The sequence below is a fragment of the Schistocerca serialis genome, chromosome 5, assembly GCF_023864345.2.
Source record: "Schistocerca serialis cubense isolate TAMUIC-IGC-003099 chromosome 5, iqSchSeri2.2, whole genome shotgun sequence".
Taxonomy (NCBI): Eukaryota; Metazoa; Arthropoda; class Insecta; order Orthoptera; family Acrididae; genus Schistocerca; species Schistocerca serialis.
This window is the reverse complement of record NC_064642.1, coordinates 32128818-32145916: the sequence shown is the minus strand read 5'-3', so window position 1 is coordinate 32145916 and position 17099 is coordinate 32128818. Positions and strand designations below refer to the sequence as shown.

General features: G+C 45.6%; 1 protein-coding gene across 1 annotated transcript in view; it reads left to right on the top strand.

The window, feature by feature from the left end:
- Positions 1–17099, top strand: part of LOC126481726 (muscle M-line assembly protein unc-89-like) — a 1115867-nt gene that overhangs the window by 1071998 nt on the left and 26770 nt on the right. The window contains exon 45 of the mRNA XM_050105679.1: positions 635–985. Coding sequence (XP_049961636.1) covers positions 635–985 — 351 coding nt within the window. The remainder of the gene's footprint in view (positions 1–634; positions 986–17099) is intronic.

Genomic DNA, 17099 nt, shown 5'->3' with positions numbered 1-17099 from the left:
CGAGTAGAGCATTCCTGGCCTATAGAAGTCTACTGGTATCAAACATAGGCCTTAATTTGAGGAAGAAATTTCTGAGAATGTACGTTTGGAGCATAGCATTGTATGGTAGAGAAACATGGGCTGTAATCGCTGTATGGCGATTAAGACGCCAGATACCATACATTGCAAATAAAAAAAAATATGCCTGGACCCCCAATCGAACCTTCGACCTCCTGCATGCTAATCCAAAACGCCATACACTGCACAAACTGGACAGTACTGCTGTCGCTCTCTCTCTCTCTCTCTCTCTCTCTCTCTCTCTCTCTCTCTCTCCTGACAGATATTGACCGTTCATGTTGTCAGATTGCCACTATGTAACGTGCATTTACTACCCGAAATATGGGGAGGACGAAATTTTGTGAGAGACATTTTTGTATTGCCAGTATGTGAGGGATCGCGTTGCGAAGTCCGAGTCTGTGAATTTTTCTTCATCCTGTGTATCTTTATGGGCCCGTGCGTTAAATAGGCACTCATTCTTGGAAATTACCAAAAAACTGTAATTTGCTGCCCTTCAAAAGTCAATTGTAATAAATTCAGTATGGGAACTAGTGTGGTTAATTGTGGTGACGCGACTGCGGCCCGTTGTCCCCCGCAGGCAGCGCGCGCGACGCCACGACGCCGGAGCGGCGGCCGGCGACGCCGTCGGGCCGGCGGGCGCGCGCCGCGGCGCCGCCGCGCTTCTACGCCGTGCCGCACAACCGCGTGGCCGAGGAGGGCGAGACGGTGCGGCTGCAGTGCGCGTGCGCCGGCCACCCGCAGCCCTGGACCACGTGGCACAAGGACGGCCGCGAGCTGGCCCACTCGGCGCGCGTGCGCGTCTCCGAGCGCGACGACCTGCGCCTGCTGGAGATCCGCGAGGTGACGCGCGAGGACGCCGGCCTCTACCGCGTCACGCTGGAGAACGCGCTCGGCCGCGTCCAGGCCTCGGCGCGCATCGACGTCATCGGTGAGTACCTGCCGCGCTCTCCACCGCAGTATCTCTCCCCACCGTATCGCGGCGCTGCCCACTCGCAGATCCCGAAGAGCTGTGCAACTCAGTGCTGGGGAAGGCTTTCTCGCACACCGACTAGTTGCCCCCCTCAAAAGATCACACTGATTCCTTTAGTACGCTGCACAGGCGTGGAACTGTTATCAGCCGGTCACGCGATTCCCCACCGGTGAGATAAATCACGGCAGTGAAGTGCGGGACGCTTTACTGCAGATGCGTTTTTGCGGAAGGCGCTCTCGCGCACACACATACGAGGCGACGTGCGTCTGTATCTTGCGCCAGTTGGCGAGTATGGTGTCGGCCGGCTCCTACAGTGAAGGCGAAAACTACTCACGGAACGTATTATTTTGGTAAGCACACTAATTTGCTCAATACTTTCGAATATTACCAAAGGTATGAAATCCACCTGTGCAACTACTAGAAAATGCGTCTTTATATCCCTATATGCTTTTCGCTTTGTAGATACAAAGTTATTTTGCTAAGCACACTAATTTGCTCAATACTTTCGATTATTACCAAAGGTACTGAAATCCACCTGTGCAACTACCAGATAATACGTCTTTATATCCCTATATACTTTTCGCTTTACAGATACAAGGTTATTTTGCTAAGCACACTAATTTGCTCAATACTTTCGATTATTACCAAAGGTACTGAAATCCACCTGTGCAACTACTAGAAAATGCGTCTTTATATCCCTATATGCTTGTCGCTTTATAGATACAAAGTTATTTTCGTAAGCACACTAATTTGCTTAATACTTCCGATTATTACCAAAGGTACTGAAATCGACCTGTGAAACTACTAGGAAATGCTCCTTTATTTATCTATATGCTTTTCGCTTTATAGATACAAAGTTATTTCGCTAAACACACTACTTTGCTCAGTGCTTTCGATTATTACCAAACGTACTGAAATCCACCTGTGCAACTACTAGAAAATGCATGTTTATATCCCTATATGCTTTTCGGTTTATAGATACAAAATATCTTCAATTGTCTGCAGTGATGCGTATTTAATACGTTATTTTGCTTTCAAATCTAAAAACAGTTCGTTACACAAGGTATTTAAGTGTGGCTTTTACTTGCACTATTTCGTGTCTAATTTTCGTTCGCATCAGGAAGTGTCGTCTACTTCCACATTTTTGAGCTTTTTAATGGTTTCTGTCTAATCTCGTGTTGTTCCGCAGCACTTTTCATTTTCTGACGTGAAATGCCACACAATATAGCATTATAGATAATACATCGTAAGTGAAAATCCCTCGTGAGTATCTTTTTTAACGAAGTGTACTGCGAGAGAAAACAAAACTGTAAATATGTACGACCGAATATCACTGAAGATGTTTCATCTCAACAATACGAACTCTTTATATGTAAAAGGCGATGTCCCGAATGACTGACTCGTTCACTGACTTGTCATCGCCCGGCCCAAACCACTAACGACAGAAATTTGAATAGGATGTTGTACTTATGCTGTAGGCGTCGTTTAACATGGTTTTTTTTCAAAATTCGACCACTAAGGGGATGAAAGGCTTTTTGAAACTCCGTCGCTATAAAAGCAATTTTCAAACTACACCTACGAATATTGGTGTTTGGTTTCTCGGTGAGAAATAGGGAAATACGGGTTTTTACAAAATTTAACCCCTGTCAGGGTGAAATACTGGGTGAATTTTTTTCTAAAAAGAACTACAAAGTGTTTTTAAAGCTACGTCAATGAAAATTGGTATTTGACTTTCTAGTGACAAATAAAGAAGAAATAAATGTTTCAGTGTTTTTGTAAATTCAGTCCCTAAGGGGGTGAATAGGGGACGAAAAATTTTTATGAAATATTTCCTTATAAAAGCATTTTTGAAGCTAAATCTACGAAAATTTGTATTCAGTTTCTTTGTTGAAAATAAAAAATACGTGTTTCACTTTTTTTGGGAATTCAGCCCAAAGCAGGTCAAACAGGGAGTGAAAATTGAAAAGAAATTAGAACAATTTTAAAGCTACATCTGTAAAAATTGGTGTTTCGATTATCGGTTACATATAAAGAAATGTGTGTGTGGGAATGAAAGTTTCTATGGAAATATCACCACGAGAACGCAAAAAGCACGATTAACAAAAACCTTAGACTCCAGCTTCCAGAATCGCGTTTTGGTCAGATGTACGTAGGGAAAAGACATTGCTTCTACGGCTTTAATTAGCGCGAAACGTTTAGAAGGTGTTGCATTTTGTGAACACCATAGAAATTCGAGTAAAGAAAAAAAATTCTTTGCAGACCATACACTCTACGCGAGTGAAACAGCGAGCGCTAAACTAGTGATGATACGCGGATAAATACGCGTTTCCCGGTAGTTGGGCAGGCGGATTTTAAATGCCTTCTATTATAAGTGGCAGTGAAATGAAAACGAAATAGATGGAAAAAGTGAGTAAACGTTTATTATTGCAAATGTAATAGTCATAATTGTTAATATATTTATCACACTGTGAGACAAGGGGGTACATGCCTTCTTGCAAAAATGTTTGCAGTTGCCTGCAGAACACAGATTGCACTTCTTCCTCCTAAGCAAGTCGACCACCACGAATGACTTTCTTCAGGGTTTCAAAGATATGTTAATGACACAAGGAGGGATCGTGACTGTACGGAGGATATGTAAGAGCTCCCCAGCGAAACCTCTACATCGTACAATCGAAACAGCTCGCCCGCACAAACAATTTTTTCATGAAGGCAGTGACCATCTTGCCTCGCAGTGGTATAAAATCTGTTAACAGTTATGGCGTTTACTTTTGGAATAACAAACACCTTACATACATTTTTCCATGTGTTTCGTTTCCATTTGGTTTCCCCTTAAAAGTGTATAGTAACTATGGACACTATAGCCAAACAAGTAAACAATTTAGTCTCGATTAGTTTGTGGCAGAACCACAGGAAGGCAAGAAGACGTCTGCGGCAAACACTTATGTATTGTTACAGAGACTATTAAATTCGATGAAATTTATCACAACATGAGAATTTTATTCAGGGTAGAAAAGAAAGCTAGACTAATACGCTATGAGATGTGTGTGAATGCGTATGGGACTTAACTGCTAAGGTCATCAGTCCCTAAGCTTACACACTACTTAATCCAAATTATCCTAACGACAAACGCACACACCCATGCCCGAGGGAGGACTCGAACCTCCGCCGGGACCAGCCGCATAGGCTACGCTATAAGAAATAGTTTCTTAGTAACAAAAAAAAATGGCTTCAAATGGCTCTGAGCACTATGGGACTTAACTACTGTGGTCATCAGTCCCCTAGAACTTAGAACTACTTAAACCTAACTAACCTAAGGACATCACACACATCCATGCCCGAGGCAGGATTCGAACCTGCGACCGTAGCAGTCGCGCGGTTCCGGACTGCGCGCCTAGAACCGCTAGACCACCGCGGCCGGCTTCTTAGTAACATGCAGAGGTTCTCTTTTCTCATGACGGGAAAGAGCGCAGTGTCATATTAGTTACTGACTTCAAACCATGCGCTGGAGGAAGACGCGAATCCGAGTAGCTCGCTCTCGTAGGCGGTGGGTTACTTATCGGGCAAGGCGAACACTCCACACGAACAGGTACAAAGCCCTGTCCACTCTCCCGAAGATACCTGCTTGTTTTACAGCATGGTGGGACACCTCCTGCGAAGCTTGGAAAAAGTTAAGAAAAGTATTTGCAATTGAAACGTTGTGCTGGTTGGTAAGGCATACTTGGGTAGCGTAAATTGTGGCGTTCTGCACTGGTGATGATGTGCACAATGACCACTTTTAGACTAGAATGTTGTTTCTGTTCATGTTGTCACGCACGGTCGTGGAATATGAGGATCGGGGAGGATTATACACGCTTGTACACATGTCCCGTTAACAGTTCCATGTGAGCCACCGAACACAAAACCCCAGTCCTATAAATCACCTTATTCGGTAAATCGTTACACTTCAAGTATTTCGACTGGATGTCACTTCGTAGATTTGTGTTCATAATCACTGATAAATGGCGCTGGCAGCTCACCACCGAGCCACTTCACGCTGAGTGCGTCTCGTTCTTGATGTCCCGGTCTCAGACTCGAACAAGACACCTCCGCCGTATCGCCGTAAGTGCTGACATCACCAGTCTCATATTATCGCACCAGCTGGTGCAGTGAGGCTATGCTGGAGACATACTGGCTCAGATCTCTCTGCGACTATTCAGATTTCTCTAACTCCCCTAGGCCGAATACTTGGATGGTTCGTGCAACACGTCCACGACTGATTTCCTGTGCCACCTCTTCCCAGCCCGCCAGTAATGGTCCTCATTGTCGATGAGTCGTCAAATTCAACATTTCCTTTTCTTCTTCGCTTGCCAGCCACATTTCAACTGTCTTCCACCATCGTCGTCGAACTTTCAACTTCCAGATCTATGACCTCACTGCAGTTAACTACATCGAACACAAAGACACCCTTTTCAATTTGTGATAAACCTTTTGCATTTCCTTTATGTTTTCGTCTTCTTTAAAGGCAAAGAGAGAAGATGAAGCGGTAGCCCGTCATAGAGCCTATGGCTACCGTCATGTATTTTTTGACTTTCAGTTGTTAAAAAACAGGATTTTTTTCTGGTACCAGTAGGAGGAAGGAAGGATTCGCGCTCAGCTAGTGAACGAGTGAGAAGCACGCCATTTTTAGCGAGTAATTGTAGACAGCCATTTTGGGGTCGCAATGAATAAGTGAGGAGTATGTATTTCATATGTGCACCGTTTAGAAAAATACAGTATTGTTTTATTAACAGAAAGGTCGTGTGAGTTGTTATTTCAAATAGTACAATAATTACAAGAACTGAAGCCCACCTGTGTACTTTGGAAAATTACGAAGATCCGATAAGCTTAATGGGAACACGGTCAAGACTTCAAAGGTGAACACGGCGACCAAACGTAGCATTATAAAGAATGGTAAGCACAAATCTACAGCGGAGAAAGAAACTACTTCGCCCTGCAAAATAATATGAGCTTATTTCCAGGCATAGCTCAGCTTATTGTGCTTGTCATTCATGCTGAAAAATTAATCTCATTAATTCAATACATTTTAAAAAGCCACGCATTTCAACATTTTATTATCATCTATTCCATTATTTTATTATACAGGATGATTCAAAAAGAATACCACAACTTTAGGAATTTAAAACTCTCCAACGACAAAAGGCAGAGCTAAGCACTATCTGTCGGCGAATTAAGGGAGCTATAAAGTTTCATTTAGTTGTACATTTGTTCGCTTGAGGCGCTGTTGACTAGGCGTCAGCGTCAGTTGATGCTAAGATGGCGACCGCTCAACAGAAAGCTTTTTGTGTTATTGAGTACGGCAGAAGTGAATCGACGACAGTTGTTCAGCGTGCATTTCGAACGAAGTATGGTGTTAAACCTCCTGCTAGGTGGTGTATTAAACGTTGGTATAAACAGTTTACAGAGAATGGGTGTTTGTGCAAAGGGAAAAGTTCTGGACGGCCGAGAACGAGTGATGAAAATGTAGCACGCATCCAGCAAGCATTTGCTCGCAGCCCAGGAAAATCGACTCGCAGAGCTAGCAGAGAGAGCTGCAAATTGCACAATCAACTGTATGGAGAGTCCTGCGAAAACGTCAACTACCCGAGGCGATGGATCGGCCACCAGGCAGCCCGTGATAGAGCACTTCATCACTGGCCTCCAAGAAGCCCTGATCTTACCCCCTGCGATTTTTTCTTATGGGGGTATGTTAAGGATATGGTGTTTCGGCCACCTCTCCCAGCCACCATTGATGATTTGAAACGAGAAATAACAGCAGCTATCCAAACTGTTACGCCTGTTATGCTACAGAGAGTGTGGAACGAGTTGGAGTATTGGGTTGATATTGCTCGAGTGTCTGGAGGGGGCCATATTGAACATCTCTGAACTTGTTTTTGAGTGAAAAAAACCTTTTTAAATACTCTTTGTAATGATGTATAACAGAAGGTTATATTATGTTTCTTTCATTAAATACACATTTTTAAAGTTGTGGTATTCTTTTTGAATCACCCTGTATTATAAATTGCAAAAGTCTCGTGAAATGCCCTGATGAGCCAAAATGTTTCCACTACCCGTTTAATATCGCGTTATTCCACATTTGAAACGCCATGCAGTAGCAGTTCCGCGTGGTATTGGTTCCACAAGCCCTTGGTAGGTTCCATGAGGTGGGTGGCGCCAGATATACAGGCACAGTTCAGGCAATTCCCGTAAACTACGGGCCGATCACGCGTGGCCGCGGAATTGGTCCCCGATGGCGTCCCAGATATTTTCCATCGGATTCATTTCAGTCGAATTTGGTGGCCTGTACAACAACGAAAGTTCACTGTCTTGTCCCTCAAACCACTGTGGACTTGTCACACGAACATTCGTCCAGCTGGTGGATGTCGTCGCCGTCGGAGAAGACATCAAGCATGAAGGGGTGCAGGAGTTCCGCAACAACATTCACGTGCTCCCCAGCTGTCATGGCGCCGTCTATTACTACCGCAGATCCCATGGGAGCACAGTCCTAATACGGTGCTGCCCCCACTGCCCTGTGGTGCATGTTTGAACAGCTGTTCCCCTGGATGACGACCTATCCAGACACGATCATCGACGATGCAAAAAGCACCGTAATTGATCCGACCAGGCGGTAGATTTCCATTAATCCATCATCCAGTCCAGATCATCCCGTGTTCAGTACAATCATAAATCACGATGTCGTTGGGTTAACATGAAAACACGCAGGGGTCATCGGCAGGGGGGGAGAGGGGGGGGAGGACCCGAAGTTACACAATGGGCGCTGAACGGTGGGTTCCGAAACACTTGCGCTCGTAATGTTCGATTACAGTAGTGGCAGTGTGCTGTTTGAGACAGCCACGTTGGTTAAATATCTGGGCGTAACGTTGCAAAGCAGTTTGAAATGGAGTGAGCGTGTAGAATTTTTTAGCAGAGAAGGCGAACTACTGACTTCTGTTTATTGGGAGAATTTTAGGAAAGTGTGGTTCATTTGCAAAGGCGGCCGCATTAAGACACCTGTGCTACCCACTGTTGAGTATTGTTCGAGTGTTTGGGATCCGTACCAGGTCGGATTAAAGACAGACATCGAAGCAAGACTGGTTGCTAGATTTATTACCAGTATGTACGATCAACATGCAAGTATTAGGGATGTTTCGGGAACTAAAATTGGAATCACTGGAGGGAACGCGATGTTCTTTTCGAGGAGCACTACTGAGAAAATTTTGAGAACCAGCATTTGTGGCTGATTGCACAGCGATTCTACTGCCGCCAACGTGCGTCTCGCCCTAAGTACCACGAAGATAACATTAGACACATTAGGGCTCGTACAGAGGCATACAGGCAGTCGTTTTTCCCTTGTTGTATTTGCAAGTCGAACAGAAAAGGAAGTGAGTAGTAGTGGCTCAGGTTACCATCCACCACGCACCATTCGGTGGCTTGCCGATTATACGAGTACATGTATGTAGATGCAAAAGCATTGTACCATTTTGTGAGGTTCAAATGGCTCTTGGCACTATGGGACTTAACTTCTGAGGTCATCAGTCCCCTAGAACTTAGAACTACTTAAACCTAACTAACCTAAGAACAACACAGACATCCATGCCCGAGGCAGGATTCGAACCTGCGACCGTAGCGTTCGCGCGGTACCAGACTGCAGCGCCTAGAACCGCTCGGCCAAAGCGGCCGCCTTAACGCGTCGATACTCGAGAAGAGCACCAGCAGTATTGTTGTTGTTTTGATAAAACAGCCTTACGAGTAAAGCCCCAGTCGCCTTCTCCAGAACCATGTTGACTATCCGCAGATGAAATGCACATTGATGCCCGTGTTTCAAACCTACGTCACCTTGTGGTACTGGCGCTTAACAGCAATTGGCTCTGAGCACTATGCGACTTAACTTCTGAGGTCATCAGTCGCCTAGAACTTAGAACTAATTAAACCTAACTAACCTAAGGACATCACACACATCCATGCCCGAGACAGGATTCGAACCTGCGACCGTAGCGGTCGCCCGGCTCCAGACTGTAGCGCCTAGAACCGCACGGCCACACCGGCCGGCTAACAGCAATTCATGACACACTAACATTACTAACAAATCAAATCTTGCAGCGCACATTCGGAACATCATTCCTACAAAGTTGTGCACTTATACCGTAAATAGTTTTACATCTACACTAGATCAAGTAGTGAAGGTTTAATTGAAATGAAATGTCTTGTGGCCAAGGCCTCCCGTCGGGTAGACCGGTCACCTGGTGAAAGTCTTGTTAGATTGACGCCACTTCGGCGACTTGCGCGTCGATGGGAATGAGATGATGATGATGAAGACAACACAACACCCAGTCCTGAGCGGAGAAAATCACCGATCAAGCCGGGAATCGAACCCGGGCACTTTTGCATGGCATTTTGTCGCGCTGACCACTGAGTTATCGAATCGGACGAAACTTTAATTATAACCGCCCTGTAGTTTTAAAACGGGTTTTGAACTGCCTTTTATCGGAGTAAGCGAGCAAACGGTGGTTTCTACCGATGGGAGGAACAGTGTCGACTATTTTGATATCGTCCCTCGCTGTATAATTAAAGCCCGCCTATGAAGCCACTTATCAGTGTACTATGGAGAGGTGTAGGCAGTCGAAATGGCACTGGAACAGATGAGATTTCCTGTCGGAGGGAAGTTTCTTGCCTGCTCGGACTCCCTTATTGCCCTATTGACCATTCAGCAAACTTTCCCAGCAGACAGGATAGTTCAGATGGTGCAGGTAACCATCCACCGCTTGGATAGGTAGAAGAAAGATGTACCCTTCTGTTAGGTCCCTGAATACATGGGAATCGAGGGGAATAAGTAATCTGATAGAGCAGCGAAAGCAGCTTGCCAGGTAAATACCACAGCGAACCTTAACGTCCACTACAGGCTGTCGTGTCGCGGGCAACAGAGAGTTACAGCTCAGTGGGAAAGGCAGTGGCTGGAAGTTGCCAACAACAGACATGCTGTCGATGAAACCAACTATTCAACCATGGCACACTTCGACTCCAAGAAGTGACGAAGCGATCCTCACTGCTTTCGTATCGGGCACTATCTAATGACACATGCGAATCCTTTGCGGCTTGAACACCCACCGGAATGTAGGCTTTGCAGCGTCACACTCATGGTGCACTATGTTTTAACGTCACGCTGGTATGAGGGAAATCATTACTCCATCGAGGTCATTATCCTCAGGTGGTGATGAAACAATGACAAGAAAATTGTTGACAGTTTGCTTGGCGTCAGGACGTTAAATGGACCAAGGTCTTAAGGTGTCTTTGCGCGGCTGGCTCGTCCTATTAGTTCCACGATCAAGCAGCCATCTTTATGCCATGCAGTATTTTATTAGTACTAACAAAGTACTATGAATAGATATACTGGAGACGATACAGGGTTACAACTATTGAACTATATGAAATAAAATCGTGATAACTTCTGAACGGTTTGCGTTGGGATGTTCAGATTGCACTGCTGGCCGCCGGGCATGATGCGCATTAATACGCGCGTCGTTGTTGGGTTTAGCGACGCAGCCCACTCTCATGTGGATGGGTTCGTCAATAAGCGATAATGGGGCATTTGGGGGACTGAGAACCCGCATTTCACGATAGAGAAGTCTGTTCACTCTCAACGGGTGACTGTGTGGTTTGCAATGTCCAGTCACGGAATAATCGGTGCGATATTCTTTGACGCCACGGTGACTACCGAATTGTATGTAAAGATTTTTGGAAGATGATTTCAAACCCCATTATACAGGGTGTTACAAAAAGGTACGGCCAAATTTCAGGAAACATTCCTCACACACAAAGAAAGAAAATATGTTATGTGGACATGTGTCCGGAAACGCTTACTTTCCATGTTACAGCTCATTTTATTACTTCTCTTCAAATCACATTAATCATGGAATGGAAACACACAGCAACAGAACGTACCAGCGTGACTTCAAACACTTTGTTACAGGAAATGTTCAAAATGTCCTCCGTTAGCGAGGATACATGCATCCACCCTCCGTCGCATGGAATCCCTGATGCGCTGGTGCAGCCCTGGAGAATGGCGCATTGTATCACAGCCGTCCACAATACGAGCACCAAGAGTCTCTACATTTGGTACCGGGGTCGCTTAGACAATAGATTTCAAATGCCCCCATGAATGAAAGTCAACCGGGTTGAGGTCAGGAGAGCGTGGAGGCCATGAAATTGGTCCGCCTCTACCAATCCATCGGTCACCGAATCTGTTGTTGAGAAGCGTACGAACACTTCGACCGAAATGTGCAGGAGCTCCATCGCGCATGAACCACATGTTGTGTCGTACTTGTAAAGGCACATGTTCTAGCAGCACAGGTAGAGTATCCCGTATGAAATCATGATAACGTGCTCCATTGAGCGTAGGTGCAAGAAACTAAAAGGAGCTCTAATGTGGAAATTAAGCGTTTCCGGACACATGTCCACATAACATCTTTTCTTTATTTGTGTGTGAGGAATGTTTCCTGAAAGTTTGGCCGTACCTTTTTGTAACACCCTGTATAAAGTCACCCTGATTTCGTCAAGATGTGTTTCATGCAAGACGGAGCTCGACCCCATCGAAGCAGAAGAGTGTCTGATGTCCTGGAGGAGCACTCCGGGGTCTGCATTGTGGCTCTGGTTTACCCAGAGGCCACTAGCATGGGCCTCGATTGGACGCCATATTCTCCGGATCTGAACACATAAGACTCCTTTATGTGGGGCTGTATTAAAGACAAGGTGTACATCAATAGCCCCAAAACCATTGCTGAGCTGAAAACGGCCATTCACGAGGTCATCTACAGCATCGATGTTCCGACACTGCAGCGGCTCACGCAGAATTTCGCTATTCGTCAGCGTCACATCATCGGCAATTGTGGCAGACATATCGAACATGTCATAACCTAAATCCGAACATCTGTATTGACGTTAAATGTGTTTCTTTCAGTGGTTCACTCTTCCGCGCGTCCTTACACATGTACCTACAAAATTTCATTGACCTACGATCATTCGTTTTTCATGGGGGCCCTCTCAAGTACCGAAAACTTTATTTTAACCACCCTGTATAGGGGAAATGGTGATCTTTTCGTACTCTGCCATATGCAGATTAAGGTGTGGACGCATCAGTAATCTTTGGAGGTTTTATGGTCCAACTCTTTTTAAGGATTGAGGAGTCTGCTACACAAATTTGCTCGAGATAGCCCTTCACACGGACAGAAAAAGGCTTATTTGGCTGGCGACCAGTAAACCTTCATTGTGCATGCGGGCGAGCAGATCTAAATATCCGGCAAAATGAATCTTGCCGTCTAAACTCTGTTCTCCTGTCAGTGAAATAACTTTTCCTTATAGGTCAAGAGCTTCATTACATCGTGTGAATAAAAGTTTCGTGGAAGAGAATGAGCAACTGGATGATCAGTCACAGCTGTCAAGTTTTTATCGGCTCCTGACATTAGTAATCATCGTGCGTACCGAAAGCTAAGCTACTTTTATCTTAAGGTGTGTTTGTTGTCACAGTCAATTCAGGCTAATACCACAGCTCTACTGACGCCTTTACTGATTTGAGACACGCACCGCACGTCAAGAACCTTAAGGAACGAGAGTAAGGACATATTTTCACCATCATCACAAAATACTAGCCTAATCATTTTTGCCATGAGACAATTAATTATAGAAATACTGGCCTGGGTAAATCTTGGCATTTAATGCAGAACGAGCAACAAGAAGCCGTCCAGTCATTTACGATTACGATTTACATGTAGACAATGTGTTGAACCGCGCAAGTAACATTTGGCACAGAACGATCACCTCCTGCTCGGTTGAGATATTTTTCTCTCTCTGCCTGTTTCACATAAGTTAATCAGCCAGGTGCAACATGCAGCACCTTTTTTAAATTAATGCAAATAAACGCCGCGACATATTGCTACCCACGTTCTCAGTATCGGAGCTCCCAGTGAAGGTAGGGTTCCTTGTACCAGGTACGATATTTATGTCCTGATATCGGCTGTCTAGACATACGAGGAGTGGGCGTTTGTCGACAACGAGTACCGGCAACCGGACTGCACAGTGGTGTAGTTTAAGGTGCCATATACCTCACCAAAAACCTTTTACTATGGTGGGCCTTCGTTCAGGAGATATACCCCGACATGATAAAGGTCATGGGATAACGATATGCGTGTATGCGGACAGCATAAAGGTATGAAAGGGTAGTGCATTGGCGTAGCCGTCGTTTCTACTGAGGTGATTAATCTGAAAAGGTTTCCGAAGTGATTATAGGCGGAAGACGAAAATTACACTACTGGCCATTAAAATTATTACACCAAGAAGAAATGCAGATGATAAACGTGTATTCATTGGACAAATATATTATACTAGAACTGATATGGGTGCATACATCCTGAGAAATCAGTACCCAGAACAACCACCTATGGCCGTAATAACGGCCTTGATACGCCTGGGCAATGAGTCAAACAGAGCTTGGATGGCGCGTACAGGTACAGCTGCCCATGCAACTTCAACACGTTACCACAGTTCATCAAGAGTAGTGACTGGCGTATTGTGGCTAGCCAGTTGCTCGTCCACCATTTACCAGGCGTTTTCAATTGGTGAGAGATCTGGAGAATGTGCTAGCTAGGGTAGCAGTCGAACATTTTCTGTATCCAGAAAGGCCCTTACAGGACCTGCAACATGCGGTCGTGCATTATGCTGCTGAAATGTAGGGTTTCGCAGGGATCGAATGAAGAGTAGAGCATCGGGTCGTAACACATCTGAAATGTAGCGTCCACTGTTCAAACTGCCGTCAATGCGAACGAGAGGTGATCGAGACGTGTAGCCAATGGCACCCCGTACCGTCACGCCGGGCGATAACGAATACACGTTTCCAATGTGCGTTCACCGCGATGTCGCCAAACACGGATGCGACCATCATGATGCTGTAAACAGAACCTGGATTCATCCGAAAAAATGACGTTTTGCCATTCGTGCACCGAGGTTCATCGTTGAGTACACCATCGCAGGCGCTCCTGTCTGTGATGCAACGTCGAGGGTAACCGCAGCCGTGGTCTCCGAGCTGATAGTCCATGATGCTGCAAACGTCGTCGAACTGTTCGTGCAGATGGTTGTTCTCTTGCAAGCGTCCCCATCTGTTGACTCAAGAATCGAGACGTGGCTACACGATCCGTTACAGCCATGCGGATAAGATGCCTGTCATCTCGACTGCTAGTGATAAGAGGCCGTTGGGATCCAGCACGGCGTTCGGTATTACCCTCCTGAACCCACCGATTCCATATTCTGCTAAGAGTCATTGGATCTCGACCAACGCGAGCAGCAATGTCGCGATACGATAAACCGCAATCGCGATAGGCTACAATCCGACCTTAATCAAAGTCGGAAACGCGATGGTCGCATTTCTCTTCATTACACGAGGCATCACAACAACGTTCCACCAGGCAACACCGGTCAACTTCTGTTTGTGTATGAGAAATCGGTTAGAAACTTTCCTCATGTCAGCACGTTGTAGGTGCCAGCCTTGTGCGAATGCTCTGAAAAGCTAATCATTTCATATCACAGCATCTTCTTCCTGTCGGTTAAATTTCGCGTCTGTAACACGTCATATTCGTTGTGTAGCAATTTGAATGGCCAGTAGTGTAACAGACTTTGAACGCAGAATGCTAGTTGTAGCTAGGTGCATGGGACATTCCATTTCGGAAATCGTTAGGGAATTCACTATTCCGAAGTCGACAGTGTCAAGAGAGTGCCGATAATGCCAAATTTGAGGCATTACCTCCCAACACGCAGTGGCCGCCGGGCATCACTTAACGACCGAGAACAGCGACGTTTCTTCAGAGCTGTCAGTGCTCACAGACAAGCAACACTGCGTGAAATACACGCAGGAATCAATGTGGGGTGTACGACGAACGTATCCGTTAGGACAGTGCCCGAAATGTGGCGTTAGTGGGCTGTGGTTGCAGGCGACCCACTCCATTTGCTAACAGCGCGACATCGTCTGCAGCGCCTCTCCTGGCCTCGAGATCGTGTCCGGTGGATCCTAGAGGGGAGGGGGGTGTTGGGGGGGGGGGGGGGGCTAGGGGGGACTGTGCCCTGAGCAGGTGGGTCCCTATTTCAGTTCGTAGGAGCTAATGGTACGTTTCGAATGTGGCGCAGACCCCACAGAGTCATGGACCCAAGTTGTGGACAACGCACTGTGACAGCCAGTGATGGCTCCATAACGGTGTGGGCTGTGTTTATATAGGATGGACGGGGCTCTGAACCATTCTGTAAATGGTTATGTTCGGCTACTTGGAGCCCATTTGCAGTCATTCATGGACTGCATGTTTCCTAACAACGATGGAATTTTTGTGGATGACAATGACTCATGTCACCAGACGACAATTGTTCCGGATTGGCGTGAAGAACATTTTGAACAACTCGAGCGACTGACTTGGCTACCCAGCGGACAGTTATGCGGCATAATGGGGAGGTCAGTTCGTGCACGAAATCCTGCACAGGCAGCACTTCCGCAGCTGTGGACGGCTACAGAGGCGACATGGCCTAGTTTTTTTCGCACGCGACTTCCAAGGATATGTTGCCTCGGGAATGGATGTGTGTGATGTCCTTAGGTTAGTTAGGTTTAAGTACTTCTAAGTTCTAGGGGACTGATGATCTCAGAAGTTAAGTCCCATAGTGCCATAGTGGTCAGAACGTTCTTTTTTTTTTCTAGAAACTACTTTCCTCAGTTATCTGTCGAGCAGCATTTGAGAAGTGGTCTTTTGATTTGCTTGCAGATGATGCGGAACCAGTTTTCCCACTTTCTGCACCTTTCCCACAGCTTCCACATTTAATTGATCCGCGAGTTCCTGTTGAGTTTGAGTATCATCTTCATCCAGTAAGGCCTGCAATTCGTTGCCTTCGAACTTTGTCGGTGGTTTCCCGCGCTCGTCATTTCTCACTTCAAAATCAATACTTTTGAAATTTTGAAGCACTCGAAACACTGTGATTACCCAAGAGCATGTTCTCCGAAAGCTTCGACACGCATTCGATGCGATTCTGCAGCAGTTTTGTTCAAATGATAACAGAAAACCAATACTGTCCAAACACATCGTAGTTCTTAGGCACAAAACTCGACATGTTTACGGGACTGAAACAGATACCGATGTGTCGAACTTGGGTTACTGTGTGTTGGCATTCGTCGTCAGCGTTTGCAGAGAGCAGATGGAGCTACAGAAGCGGTCTCACTGGCCCTACATTGACGGCTAGCACCATCGACTGCAAATTCCGGTTTGATACTCCTACAACTGGTAATCAAGTGCAGCTGTGGAGCAATCTCCTTTTCTTTCTTTTTTTATCTTTTATAGTAACTTTGGCTCACATTTCCTATTGTCGTTTCGTATTATCATTACCTCGTGAAGCATTTACTTTACGTTTATTTTGTTTTTTTGTCAGCTGTGTGTTCCTGCAGCCAGATGATAACATTGTCCCTACAGCCGGCAGCGTGATAATGCCTAGTACGTTCTGTTATCTTGACTGGTTTTTGAGGCTACTCGTAGGTGTTCAAAAATGGTTCAAAGGGCTCTGAGCACTATGGGACTTAACATCTGACGTCATCAGTCCCCAAGAACTTAGAACTGCTTAAACCTAACTAACCTAGGGACATCACACATATCCATGCCCGAGGCAGGATTCGAACCTGCGGCCGTAGCGGTCGCGCGGTTCCAGACTGTAGCGCTTAGAACCGCTCGGCCACTTCGGCTGGCGAGACTGAGGAACCCTTCACTTTAGTTACTGCTGATTTTTCCATCATTAAGATTGTGAGAAAGTGTCTAATTAGACAAACACTTAGCCTTTTTTTAAATTTTTAGACCCTTTTGTGTAGTTTAAGAAATTAACATTTCCACACAAATTCAGTAACACAGGAGACTAAACAGACTGGTGACGTAAAGAAGTCATAAAACCTGTGAGAGAGCGGCCCATAAAGCGCGCTCTCTTTTGTAACAATAGATAACGAGCGATTAATTTGCCTTTGAAGAGGCAGCCTTTCGTGATAATTGCCAATTAA